General features: G+C 44.1%; 1 protein-coding gene across 1 annotated transcript in view; it reads right to left on the minus strand.

Annotated features, from left to right (window-relative positions):
- DENND11 (DENN domain containing 11) overlaps nt 1–13,685 on the minus strand; it is a gene marked incomplete at both ends in the record, with an annotated part of 32,495 nt that overhangs the window by 5,406 nt on the left and 13,404 nt on the right. Inside the window, 3 exons of the mRNA XM_081102491.1 lie at nt 1,317–1,470; nt 9,403–9,561; nt 10,515–10,614. Of these exons, the coding sequence (XP_080958617.1) occupies nt 1,317–1,470; nt 9,403–9,561; nt 10,515–10,614 (413 nt within the window). The remainder of the gene's footprint in view (nt 1–1,316; nt 1,471–9,402; nt 9,562–10,514; nt 10,615–13,685) is intronic.

The raw sequence follows: 13,685 nt of genomic DNA on the forward strand, positions 1-13,685 counted from the left end.
AACGAAACTTCTTAAGAGTCATAAATAGAAGTATCTGATGTGACCGTACACCCCAGCAAGAACATTTGACTCACAAACATTTCTGGACACTGCAAGGTATAAAATGATGAGCAAAGGGTCCCAAAATAGGTCCCCAAATATATGGGGACCCAGCTGCTGTGCAGAATGAGGTCTCTGCGAAGGCTGCTGGCCGCCTCTGAGCCCTCAGCCTCCAAGGATGCTATTGAGGGCTTTGCTCTGTGCTGTCCAGGTACCTGAGTAACCAGGTGGTCCTGCATTCTGAGGTCACCAGGAGGAAGACCCACAGGGCCTGCTGGCGGAACAGTCCACTGCACTTCAACTGCAACCATCCCTCCTTTCATGGTAAACACAGGAGCCTGTTACTCGGTCAGTAAGGTACGGAGGCCCTCAGTCCAAAACACTCAAGGAACTCAATGCTCCCAACAACGACGTGAGCTCAGAAGTGGGTACACTTCCCCAGTCGAGCCTTCAGATGAGACTCAAACCTTGACTGACACCTTAACTGTGGTCTCACAAGAGATCATGAAGCAGAGTACCCAGCTAAGCCGTACCTGATTCCTGACCCACAGAAACTGTGAGATGATAAATATGCACTGGTTGAAACCATTAATTTGGGAGCCACTGTTGGCCATGCCTTCCCTCAGTTTGGAGTCAGCATCCCTCACTTTCTGCCTATCCAAACACTTCAGGGATCACCTCCTCTTCCAAAAAGCCTTCCCTGATTTCTCCCTTAAACTCATGACATAATTTCTCTATCAGGACGGAAGCTCAAGGTTTCTGAAGTATCTTGTGACCACCTACAAGGTCACAAGTTCATAGTCATCTTTTCCCTCCCAACACCTAACACTTGGCCAGGTGTTTTGTTAACTGTAAACAAATATATCCTAGTACAAAGGCAAAGTACTTCAGAAAAAATACACAATAAAGAAATATGCAAAAAAATCTAATAAAAAAATGTGATACCCGCTGTAACTCTTCATCATTAGCTCAAATGTCTGACTTTAAAATGTATGAATCAATAGACTCAAAACCACCTCTTTCCCCCAGAATCCACCCAGACTGGCCTATTGATATGATTTTGCACAAAGATTATGAAGGGTCTAGAAAGCACAGTGTTTAAGGTAACTTGCTTTACGTTTTAAAAGAACCCAAGTGCTAGTTAGCAATCCTACTCTATCAAAAGTGGACGTTGGGCATGAGCCCAAGACATAAATTCCTTATGAATTAAAAACACAAGTAAGCAATACTGTATGCAGACACAAGCCCAAAACGTGCGAGAGTACAGCAGACCTCACCTTCATCTCTGGGTACATGTACCGGTGGATGGAAGGCAGCCAGTAGACGGGGGGCAGGCTGCCGCCCCTCCCAGGACCAGCATGGAGCACCCCTTTCTTGTCCTCGTAGAAGGCAGCCAGATGGGAGTAATGTCCTGGCATCTCCAGTTGGTGTCTGCAAACAGGCACATGCAGGGTGAGATCGAGACCTGGTGGCTGCCACAGCTCTGTCCCTCACCCCCCACCCCCACATCCCCGCCCCAAGGGCTGCAATACTTAGGGGCAAAGGCCCTGATAAACTGAAAAGACCCCTTTTCTGAGGTTGCCCAGGACGCCCCCTTGGGAATTACAGGAGATCCTTAGGAAAAACTCCAACATGGGATCTGATACTCCCTGACAGGTGGGGGACGCATTCCCCTGCTCACAGGGAACAGGCAGAATTCTCAGACTGTGACAAATGTCTATCGTTCCTGGGCGAGGTGTGCTGACCACTGTGTGGGGCTTCCCAGAGCCTGGCTGTGGGCCTGAGAAGGGGGGCCTGGGAAGACCACGATCCCTGCTCTGAGCTACTCTTTGTTGGGAAATCATGCTTGCGTCTTTGTTGTTGTGAGTGAATAAGAGGAAGCAGTGTCTCAAACAAGAGGAAACAATTATCGGATGTCACTAAGGGCTCAGAATTTCCGTACCAAGTAATGAATAAAAAGCTCAGAATCTCTTCCTCCCCTCCCGCCTTCCCCACTTGGGATGGCAGAGCCTGGTGGTGGGCAGCCCTGCCAACTGACCCCAAATCAAGAAAGCTGCCTGGAGGCCCTGGACCACTTGGACAATGGGGATTCTGCCTTCACGGTGAATGCGGGAGTGCAGGGAGTACTATTTGGCACTATGTTCAATGGGGGTGTTAAGAGTTGAACTGTGCCCCCACCAAAAAATATGTTGGAGTTCTAACCCCCAGCACCTCAGAATGTGACCTTATTTGGAAACTAGTGACCTGGTGCATGGATTCATGCACATTGAAAAGAAATTAATTAGAAGGTGGCTGGTGGGGCAGGATTGGGCGAGAGGGGCTGAACACGCCCTGGAGCCAACATTCCACAGTCCCTCCCCAGTGTCTTTGGAGTGAGCAGGGTCCCCCCGGCAGGTGGGGTCCCTTGGCCTGGCCTGCGGGGATAAGGCTGAAACCGGCTCTCTGACATCCCCCAAGGGGTCCCAGAGTGCGAGAGGGCACTCTGCAAAGTTGCTATCATACAGCAGGTGGAACATAAACGCAAGTGCAGTAAACCAAATTCCGGGCCAACAGTGCCCAGCAACAACATAATCCATGGCCGAAGGTGGAATTGCACGGCCCCGCGAGGAATCAGGCTCCCTCCTCTCTCGTTTTGGGGTGTGTCACCCGAGAACCGCCTCTGCCAAGTCACTGCAGCTTGGCAGCTCCTGCGTTGAGCATCTGCCTCCTGGTGGTCAGTGCACATCATAGCTACCAGTCAGATGGACACTTAGCATATTAGCCTTTTATATATATAAATAGGGTCTGCACAGATAATTAAGGTGAGTCTTAACCCAATGTGACTGGGTTCCTTATAAAAAGGGGAGATTTGGACACAGCCACGCACACGCAGCGAGGATGCCATGAGAAGATGAAGGCAGAGAGCAGGAGTGATCACCTACAAGCCGTGAAGGCAAGGCCGCCAGCAAATCCCACTCGGAGAGGCAAAGACACATCACCCCTCCCAGCCTCGCAGGAGCCAGCCCTACTAGCACCCTGATTGTATTCTTTGGCGTCGGACTGTGAGAAACACATTTCTGTTCTAAGTCACCCAGTTTTTGGTACTTTGATAAGGTAACCCTAGGACACTGACATAGTGGGAATAAAATAGGCACCTACACCTTTTTAGCCCATTTGTGCTTTCTCGGCACCCTACAATTTCCTCCCACTGCAACAAAAAGAATCCAAATCTAGCTTTATCGTGCAAGGGGAGGCTCCTGTAATTACGGCTGGCACATCGAAGACTAACACAGGCCACCTCCCCAAACTGTCACTGTTGCTGACCGCAAACGCTGACACAGACCACTAGACCCAAGACTTTCATCGTCCAACCAGGTCCACTCCAGAGTGACCAGCGGCCCCAGCCTGAGGCCACGGCTGCCACTTCACCTTGAGGTGCCAGGCAAGTCACTACACTTTCCAAAATCCGCTTTCTCTTTCCTTAAAAGGCAGATGGTACGTTTCAGTACACACCGGCACCACCTCGAGAGGGATTACTTTGAGATGTAAGTGAAATGAAGTAGAAAAGGTGCCTCACGCCATTTGTGACACGTCAGTCATGCACACATCAGTCCCAGTGATCCTGCAGCGGCTAGCCAGGCACACAGGGAGGGCTCAGAAACCAGGGGGATGGGGAAGGCTCTGGGCAAGCCCAGGAGGAGACCTTCAGGCAAATTTACATTTTAAAAAGAAAAAAACATCAGCTCCATTCAATGAATGATTACTAAAATAAATGTCTCCTGAGTAACAGCTCTCTAACTCGGGGGTTCCTATACAGTCTGTTTTAAGCTCTGCCCAGGGTACTTATAATCACTGCTTTCACTCTTACAAAAACGTTCGTGTGGATGGGAAATCCGCAGTGGCTCACTCAGTTGTGTTTGTCTATCTGAGCAGATGGCAGATTTCAGACGCTCTTCAGGGCTGTGTGTCAAACTGAGGCAAGTTTGATAAATACAAAATAACCCAAAGACAAGATTACGTTCAAGGGTGTTTTCATTAGGACCTAATTTCCCTAAAGAGAGGAGTGAGATTCATTTACTGTTTTTTTAGAACTGTATTTTCCATGTTAAAGGGGGTAATTTATGTAATGCTTTATTGTTTTCTTGGTTCATTGGTGATTTGCCGTTCCACTGACTGTTCTGTTTGGCTGCATTAAATGCTACGCTTGAACCAAGACTCTAAAGAAAAGCTGAGTCAGGGTCGCTTAGACAAAAAGCTGGCTTCAGGGTCCTGTCCTCTGACCACCTCAGACACTCCCGGCTGATGGAGCGGAGTGGGCAGGAATATGAAACGTAGAATATGAACATCGACATCAACACAAATTGGCAGTTCCTGCGTAATTGGTAAACAACTGTGGTAGGAAAGCCTCAAAATTTAAACACTATAGATTTTGTAATAAACAAGATTGATCATCACCATAATACCAAGATAAACTGAAAGGTGCTGCAACAAAGTTCAGTGCTAGAAGGTAAAGGGGGCAGCAAAGATGCAGGAGACCTCCTGGTGACCTGACCTAGGAGGATGCACAGATTAAGAAGCTACCACCATGCATCCATGCAGATGTCCAAGAGGCGTGACACGGTAAAAGCTGACGAGTAATGGACACAATACTAGTACATGCTACTGATATGAAGCTCAGGCTTCTGGGCCAGATCAAGGATCCCGGCAGGACCAGAGACACTGGCGGTCTGAAATGCACAGCCCCTTCACGGATACGGACGTTTATGAGACCATGCAGACTCCCACTGCGGCTCTCCCTGCCTTCCCCCACCACACCCAGCAACAAGGCACCCGGCGTAAGAACGAGAGATGCCTCTGGGCAACGACTACACCATCACTCAGGTGTATATATATCTTCTGGCTTTGCAAGTGCAGGAAAACACGCATTTCCATGGACTGCTGGTGCAGGTCCAAATGGTACCATCTTCTGCAGGGTCACTTGCAATGTCTATTAAATTGTACACTGTATACACCCTTGACCCTAGGGCTCCATTTCCAGGAATGTGGCCTAAAGAGCTCCATGTATGGATGTGAACAATCATTTACTTACAGGGATGCTCATATTATAGTGGTGAAAAAATAAGAAACAATCTAGAAGCCCCCAAATGGTGAAACAGTTACATAAATTGTGACCATCTATATGCTGAAATGCAATGAAACCACCAAAATGACGGTGAGGACTTTAGTATAACCTAATATACTAAAAGGTTAGAAAATTTAGATAGTGAATGACTTGGGGTTTGTTTTGTTTTGTTTTTTTTAACATATATGTGCTTATTTATAAAAGGGCAAAAGACTAGAAGGATATAAATGTTAACAGTAGATATGTCCAGCTGGTGGTATCATGTTCTTTTTTTCTTGGAATTTTGTGTCTATTTTTCAAAGATTTCTATGTTAAGTATATGCTAATTTTACATTTAGTCTTTTTAAACATTTTACTATGGAAAGTTTGAATTATACACAGAAAGTAGAAAATAATAAACCCTCTATCCGTCACTTAGCTTCAGCTATGATCAATGTTTTATCAATATGGTTACATCTATATCCTGTGCCCCTCCACTCTTTTTCCTGAAATATTTTTAATATTTTATAATATTTTACCCATTAATACTTTGATGGGTATCTCTAATGGACAAAATCTAATTAAAAAATAGCATGATCACCATGCCATTATCTCACCTATGTTAATAATGGTACCTTACTAAAAACTAATATCCAGTCCACATTCAAATTATACCAGCTGTCCCCAAAATGCCGTTTGAGTTGGCTGTATGAATCAAGATCTAAGCAAGGTCCCAAAATGTAGTGATGTGTCTTAACTCTTTCACTTTACTACACTCCCTCTTCCTTTTCTCATTGTTTTATTGGAAAGCAGCTCTCCAGCATCTTGGAGTTGTAGATGAGCCACTAATAAGTTTGGGATATCAGAAATAAGAACGAATATAAAACAGAGATTAGGTGTTTTCAGAAATCAAGTCTGGTTAGTTTATACAAACGTCACGCCTGCAGTCTAGCATCACCCCTGCCTGGACCCGGGCCTCCCTCACGATGCTTCCTTCTTTCCTCATAGTCTCTCTTTCAAGTCTCTTCTCTCGTGTTACCTCCGCCCTCTTCAACCACCTTTCTAGCTACAACTCAAAATCTAAAAGCCAGAAAAAAAAGATTAATGAATTCACCGAAGGAAAGAATCTGCATGACAAAAAAATGTTAGACAATAAATGACAAAGTGGAAAACTATTTTCAATTTATGTCACAAAGAACAAACCTCCCATTGTACAGAGAACTCCTATAAATTAATTTTTGAAAGGCCAACAACCCAAAACAAATGTATGAAAACAGTTCACAGAAAAAACAAATGATTCAAACTCAACCTCACTTATAAAAAATGTAGCCCAGTTGGTGTGGCTCAGTGGTTGAGCATCGATCTATGAACTAGGAGGTCACAGTTTGATTCCTGATTCCCAATTCCCAGTTGGGGCACATGCCCAGGTTGCAGGCTCAAAGCCGATCAATGATTCTCTCTCATCATTGAAGTTTATATCTATCTCCCTCTCCCTTCCTCTCTGAAATCAATAAAAAAATATTTTTTAAAAAATGCAAATTAAAACTACTCATGTACCTATCAGAATGCCAAAAATTCAAAGCTTTTATCTTTGTGTGGGCAATGTGGTGAGGAAACAGCACCCCCTTGAATTACTGCTGGGCATGCAAAATGGTACAATCTCTACGGAAAGCAATGCAACAATCTCTCTTAACATTACAAATACATACCCTTTGAACCACTAGTTTTATTTCTGGGAATTGAATGTACACATATTCTGCTGACTTATGAAATGATACTTGTTCCTGGGTGTTCAGTACAGTGTTATTTGAAATGGCAAAAGACTGGAAAGAACCAAGTGCCTATCAATACAAAATTTGACAAAGAAAACCTGGTTCTTTTATACAGGGAACCTTTACAACCATAAGAAACAAAAACCATCGTTGAAGATATGGAATATGAGAAGACCTCCCAAATATAGTGTTTAATGAAAGAGGCAAGGCACAAAACATGTAGAACATGTTACTTTTATATGAAGAGGGGGAAGTGAGAATCTACATTTATATTTGTATAGACACATACATAAGGTCTAGAAAAATACATGAGAAACTGACAGTGATTACTGGGACAATTGGATGTATGTGGGAACTGGGTAACAATTGTTTGCTAGTGGTAGAGACTGCCATTCTCTTCTTCCCTTAGTAATAGGACCTTCCAAGTTTTAGCTGCTCACATGGCCACCAAGTTTAAGACCACATTTCCTAGACTTTCTGGCTGTAAGGTGTGGCTAGTAATTGAGATGTGGCCAATGAAATTTGAGCAGAAGCAATGTGTTCCTGGGACACACGACATGCTAATGATCAGCAGGCTTCTACCATGCGGATGAAGACAATGCTCTAGAAGATGGCAGAAGACAAGACAGAAAGACCTAGGTCCCAGGATGACCCAGTAGAACACAGCCACCTACCATCCAGGAGGGCTTCTCCCTCGCTGGGACAATCACGCAAAAAAAAAAAAAAAAAAGAGTGGTATTTCTATCTTGTTTGATTCGCTGTATATTGGATCTCACAAGTGAGAGCTAAGAACTGAGGGGATTATAATTATAGAACTTTATGTAATAGATATTGCAAACTATAAAAATTGAGATGGGAAGAAGGGGAGAAGAGCTGGGAAAAAGTAGAAGATAATGGACTCTGTCAACAGTTGAAATGCAATTTAAAAACCAATGACACCTATACAAAGATTTCTGCACTTTACTGTACATGTTATTCCTCAGTAAAAATAAGAATGATACTGTATCTTCATGTTTTTCATCTTTTTTCTTAACTTTGGAGGAATAGATCAAGAAATAAGATATCTTATTGTGAAAAAATATATATTCTCTTAGAGTCTGACAATTCCTTCAGTTTCATTTATTCTGTTCCTAATAGATACAACTAAAATTAAATATATTTCATGAAAACAGCCTATTTGTTAAATTAAATCCTCATAAAATACTAATACCATCTTTATAAAATTATTTCTACAGTGGGGCCTTGACTTTCGAGTTTAATTCGTTCTGAGACCAAGCTCCTTAATTAAGGAGCTCGTTAACTCAAATTACTCTATCAACTCAATGCAAAAAATCAGCCAAGAGACAGCTGGTATCTCAAAAAACTCGTTAGTCAGGACACTCATAAGTCAAGGCCCCAAAGTATTTTACAATGGCATTCACTGCATATTGAGAATGGATATCTCTCTGAGTGGGAAGATTTTTTTTTAAAATATATTTTATTGATTTTTTACAGAGAGGAAGGGAAAGAGATAGAGAGTCAGAAACATCGATGAGAGAGAAACATCGATCAGCTGCCCCCTGCACATCTCCCACTGGGGATATGCCTGCAACCCAGGCACATGCCCCTGACCGGAATCGAACCCAGGACCCTTCAGTCCACAGGCCGACGCTCCATCCACTGAGCCAAACTGGTTTCGGCTGGGAAGATTTTTAAAAATGGACATCTCTGAGTGGGAGGATTTTAAAAATTCATTTGTACTTCTATATAAGTTTTTAAATAAACATGTTTCCCCCCCCCACAAACAATAAATTTTATGTTGTTTCAAAGATAATGATCAAAAGAGATTGTTATATAAAAAAATCAAAATAATGATAAATTAAAAAAATACAGGAGATAAAAGTGTATGTATGTATATATATCGTATGATACCAAGGGTATATTTTTATAGTACACACACACACACACACACACACACACACACAGAAACGTCAGAAATGAGGCAAATGTACTAAATTTTAACAGCGTTTAAGGATTAGAGATAGATTTCTCCATCAAAATCTGAAATGAAATTGGAGTACTTACATAATGAAAAAGAATGTTAAATGACTAATAGTTTTGCTGCTTCTGCCAAAAATTCCCTTCCTATTACCCAAGTAATAATAATTACCCTAAATAAATGATTAGGCTTAAAAAAATTAAGTCTGTTTGCCTCCCTGGGGCAAGGAGGTTATTATCATGACTCCAGGAAACACAGGTCATGCACATGGCAGCAAATTACTTAACCAGACGAAATGGATGACAGTTTTAAAATAAGGCAAAACCTACCCCAGCTTTCATTATAGTATGAAGAATTATTAGTTGGTACCTTAGCTGACACAAAAAGGCCACCACCTGAGGCATGAAACATGGTTGAGGATGTTCTTGGAAAGGCATCTGTTGCTTTGGCACAACCTTGATCACCAAGGGCTTGTCAAGACACCAGCGGACAGATCCCTGCTGCCTCCCCGCACGCGTATCTAAGCCACGTACCGGACCTGGTTCTCCAAGAAGTGCATGTACCGGTAAAGCAGGGTGTAGGACGGAGACAGGATACCCACAGACTTCATGCGTGCTCCGCGCTCCAGCTCGCTCTCCACCGGCATGTTGGCGAAGCAGGCCAGGCCGAAGAAGGGGCCCTTCCGGAAATAGCTAAAATGGACCAAATAAGCAGTGTGGTTCACAATCAGAGGGAGAGATTTTGTTTTGCTTTGTTTGTTTGTTTTTTATTTGAAATGCAGTCCCCAAGAAAAGAAAAAACTGTGTCCAGAGCTCTTTGTAAGCAAGCTCAGCCTAAAAATAACTTTTTAGGATCTCAGGGGAACAATTAGCCTAGGCTACTCAACCTCCCAAACGAGACACCCAAGCTCTAAAGAAATGATGGAGCTCGACAAGGGGCATTCAGCTGGAGCCAGGACTGATCTCTGGCAAGCCTGCTACCCAACTGCCCATGACCATGAATATGTCCCTTCTCCTCTCCTGCGTAACTAAGGACTTGATGGAAGACCCAGTACAAAGATTCGTCTCCAGGCCTGTCTGGAACCAGCAATCCGTGTCATCAGCATAAATAGTGTTGACTCTGTCCTCACTTCCTGAGGCTCTAACAGAGCCTGTGACCAGCGCGGCCACATTTCCTTCCTCTTTCTCACACTGCATCAGTCATGGGTTCAGCCCAAGGGGAAGATGAAAGCTACTTCGTTACGCTCATGTCCTTTCCCTTTGCTCCTTCTCCCAAGAACCTTAATTACACAGGACGATAACCTGGCCTGACTTAAGGCTGGAATTTCAAGCTTTAGCACATAAATATCTTGAGTTAACTGAAACTAAACCAAAACTCCATGTTTTCATTAAAGCCAAACCTCAAGTGAGGGCCAATAGTTTTTTTAGAAAAAAACTACAGTAGAAGCTCTTAACTTCTTTGGGTCACGAAACCCATTGAAACCCTAATGAAATGTAAGGACCTTCTTGCTAGAAAAATAATATAAATGCAAAACTATATCTATTTTTTCAGGGCATTTATACACGCCTCCTGAAGACCCCCTTATGCTCGGGCAAAGTATAAGGTGGAGAGGAAATGAAGAAGACTTACATTCAGAAGTACTTACATGAAATCAGACTGGATTTTATGGGACCCACTGGCCATAGACTTGAACTCAACACCTTCAAGGTCAATATCTTGAGGTAAACACCATTCCACCATGTTTCCTGTGGGGAAGGGAAAACACAATTAAAAGAAGCAAAGTCATTCAAAGAACAAGGCTGAGTGCAGGGCTCAGCACAGCTAGCACCACAAGCAACAAACTCAGTAACTTGTTAAAACTTTAACTTACCTACATTCTGTGCTGTGTAGGTACAGAAAAATACTATGCAAGTGCTCTCATAACTATACAGCTCAATAGATTTTCCCAACGTGCATACACCTGTAACCAGCGCCAAGACCAAGATGCAGAACAGATCGAACAGATCTGCATGTCAGAAGCCTCTCAAGCCCCCTCCAAGTCACCGACCCTCTCCTGACTTCCAACACCATGCATTAGTTTTTGAAATCTGTATAAATGTGATCATCGTGTATGTTCTCTTTTGCTCAATTTTTTTGTTTTGTTTTGTGTTTTTTTTTTTTGCAAGATTCATTCACATCGGTGCGTGGAGCAAGTACTTCCATCCTATGCATATAACACTGTTTATTTACTTAACTGTTGATATACATTTAGCTCATTTTCAATTTAATGCTACTACAAATATCACTGCTGTAGACTGTCTGGTGGATACAACTGGAGGCCGAACCCCATTGCTCAGAACTCCTTTCCCTGTGTGTTTCGGGTCCACATGGGAAGGTGGAAGTGAAGCAGTAGCTGTGTTTGTATTCACAACAGAAGGTGGTGCAGGAGCACCAGGCAGCTCCCAGTGTGGGGTGCAGCCAGGCCTGCTGAGGCCACCCTCCCCTGGATCCACCTTCTCGGATCCTCTACCAGCTCTCTGACTCCCGAGCCAGGAGTGTGTTTAGTTCCATAATGCTGGGCGTTAGCTTCATCAGGACACTCACGTAGTGACGGGCTGACCCAGGTTCCCATCCATCCTCATCAATTCCACACTGTTCTCTTTCTCCCCGATGTTACCGCCTTCTTCCATAACTGCTCACTAGTACACTCTCAGCTCCATGATCACACACAAAGACGACAGCCGTACACAGTATCTAACCAGCTCCCACACTGTGCAACACCACATTCCTGAAATAAATCCCTCTATGTATCTCCCAGTGGTTCTCTCTTGGATTAACCTTTGACTGACACAAGAAACACACATTTCTGTTGACTACATCACGAGAGGAAGTGCTGTAAAAATGCTCGCATCGCTGCAAACTAGGAAATGTCAATAGTTCCCCAAGTAGTGTTTCCCAAAGCTGAGGTTGACAGGGCTTCTGCAAAAAATAAAACAAGTTTTTAAAAAGGGATTTGAGCGAAAGAAGTTATGTAAAGATGGACAGGACACATTATTGCAGAACTTCTCAGAGCCTTTATATGTTACTCTGCACTGTGAATCTCTATGAAATGAATACAGTGTTTAACGTTTCCACAATTATTTGGCCAATAAACCTATTTTTAAGGGGCATCTGAGGGACATTTTACAGACATGCTAGTAGGTAAGGGGCAGCAAGTAGGCCCTTGGCATCCATTCTTCCTTTTTCCTAGGAAACAGACCCTTCTATGTTTAGCTTGGCACATGGCCTTCCAAATGATAACTACGTTTTTCAGTCCCTTCTTGCATATACGTATGGCTGTCTACGTAAATTCTAGCCATCTCATTTACTCAAACAATGAGATGTAGACTGATGTGAGGGTTGTAGTTTACAAAATGTGGCTTAATGGGCAGAATGATGCCCCTTCCTCTATCCTGCTGCTGGGAATGTAGAGGTGGGTACAAGCTATTCTGAACCATGAGGGTGACAGCGTCCGCCTACTTGTCATGGAGGGGATGATGGAGCAAGAGCCACTGTGAGTCTAGGTCCCTGGATGACCTCATTGGGTCTGAGCCAGCATTCCCGCCCTGGGCCAGCCACCTGCTATCTGGATCCAACCACTCTTAATTTGGGTCTGGTATTCATGACTGAACCCATGTTTTATCTGATGCAGCTGACCTGTGGAAGTAAGCAACCATCCTCAGCCTGGTTCTCAACGCCTCCCTCCTCGTTCCTCTTTGCTTGGCCTTGCCTCCTCGTACAGAAACGGAAAGAATCAGATAGACTAATGACATCCTGTTCACATCTAGACAGACGCAAGCCCGTCAGGGCTGGGCAGAAAGGCACGTCAGGCTGAGAAATCAGGGAACAGAGCGCAGGCTCCCGAGCAGCACTCGGAATAGTTCCTTATCCGCAGGGAGAGTATTCCTGCTGACACCCTCCTGGAGTGAAGGGAGGTAGATAAAGCTACTGCGGCCCTCATCCCAGCCTTTCACCTCTGTCTTAGATGTCTGTCTCCCCAGGAGTCTGAACTTTTATTTTTTAAAAAAATATATTTTTATTGGTTTCAGAGAGGAAGAGAGAAGGAAAAGGAAAGGGAGAGGGAGGGAGAGGGAGAGGGAGAGGGAGAGAGGGAGAGAGGGAGAGGGAGGGAGGGAGAGAGAGAGAGAGAGAGAGAGAGAGAGAGAGCGAGAGCGCTAGAAACATCAATGATGAGAAAGAATCATTGATCGGCTGCCTCCTGCACGCCCCCATTGGGGATCAAGCCTGAAACCCGGGCATGTGCCCTTGACTGGAATCAAACCCGGGACCCTTCAGTCCATAGGCCGATGCTCTATCCACTGAGCCAAACCAGCCAGGGCAGGAGTCTGAACTTTTTTAAAAAATGTTTTTATTAATTTGAGAGAGAGAGGGAGAGGGAGAGAGAAACAGGATCAAACCAGCAACCTGGGTATGTGCCCTGACCGGAAATCGAACCCATGACCTTTTTGGTGCATGGGATGACATTCAACCAACTGAGCCATACCAGCCAGGGCAGGAGACTGCGTTTCTTAAAGGCAGGCACTTTGCTTATTTATCTTCACAACCCAGCAGCACAGTGATTAGTACAGGGCAGGAATTAAAAGCAAAATAAAAATAGAAAAAAACAAAAAACAAAAAACCTCAGCTTTACTGAGGACAGGCATGTTTTTTGATGAATTAATGTTAATTACCCTAGGGCAGTGGTCGGCGAACTGCGGCTCACGAGCCACATGCAGCTCTTTGGCCCCTTGAGTGTGGCCACGAAGTTTCAATCGCACTGTACGTGCGCGCCCGCACG

The sequence above is a fragment of the Myotis nattereri genome (assembly GCF_964212035.1).
Source record: "Myotis nattereri genome assembly, chromosome: 11".
In the NCBI taxonomy this organism is placed as follows: Eukaryota; Metazoa; Chordata; class Mammalia; order Chiroptera; family Vespertilionidae; genus Myotis; species Myotis nattereri.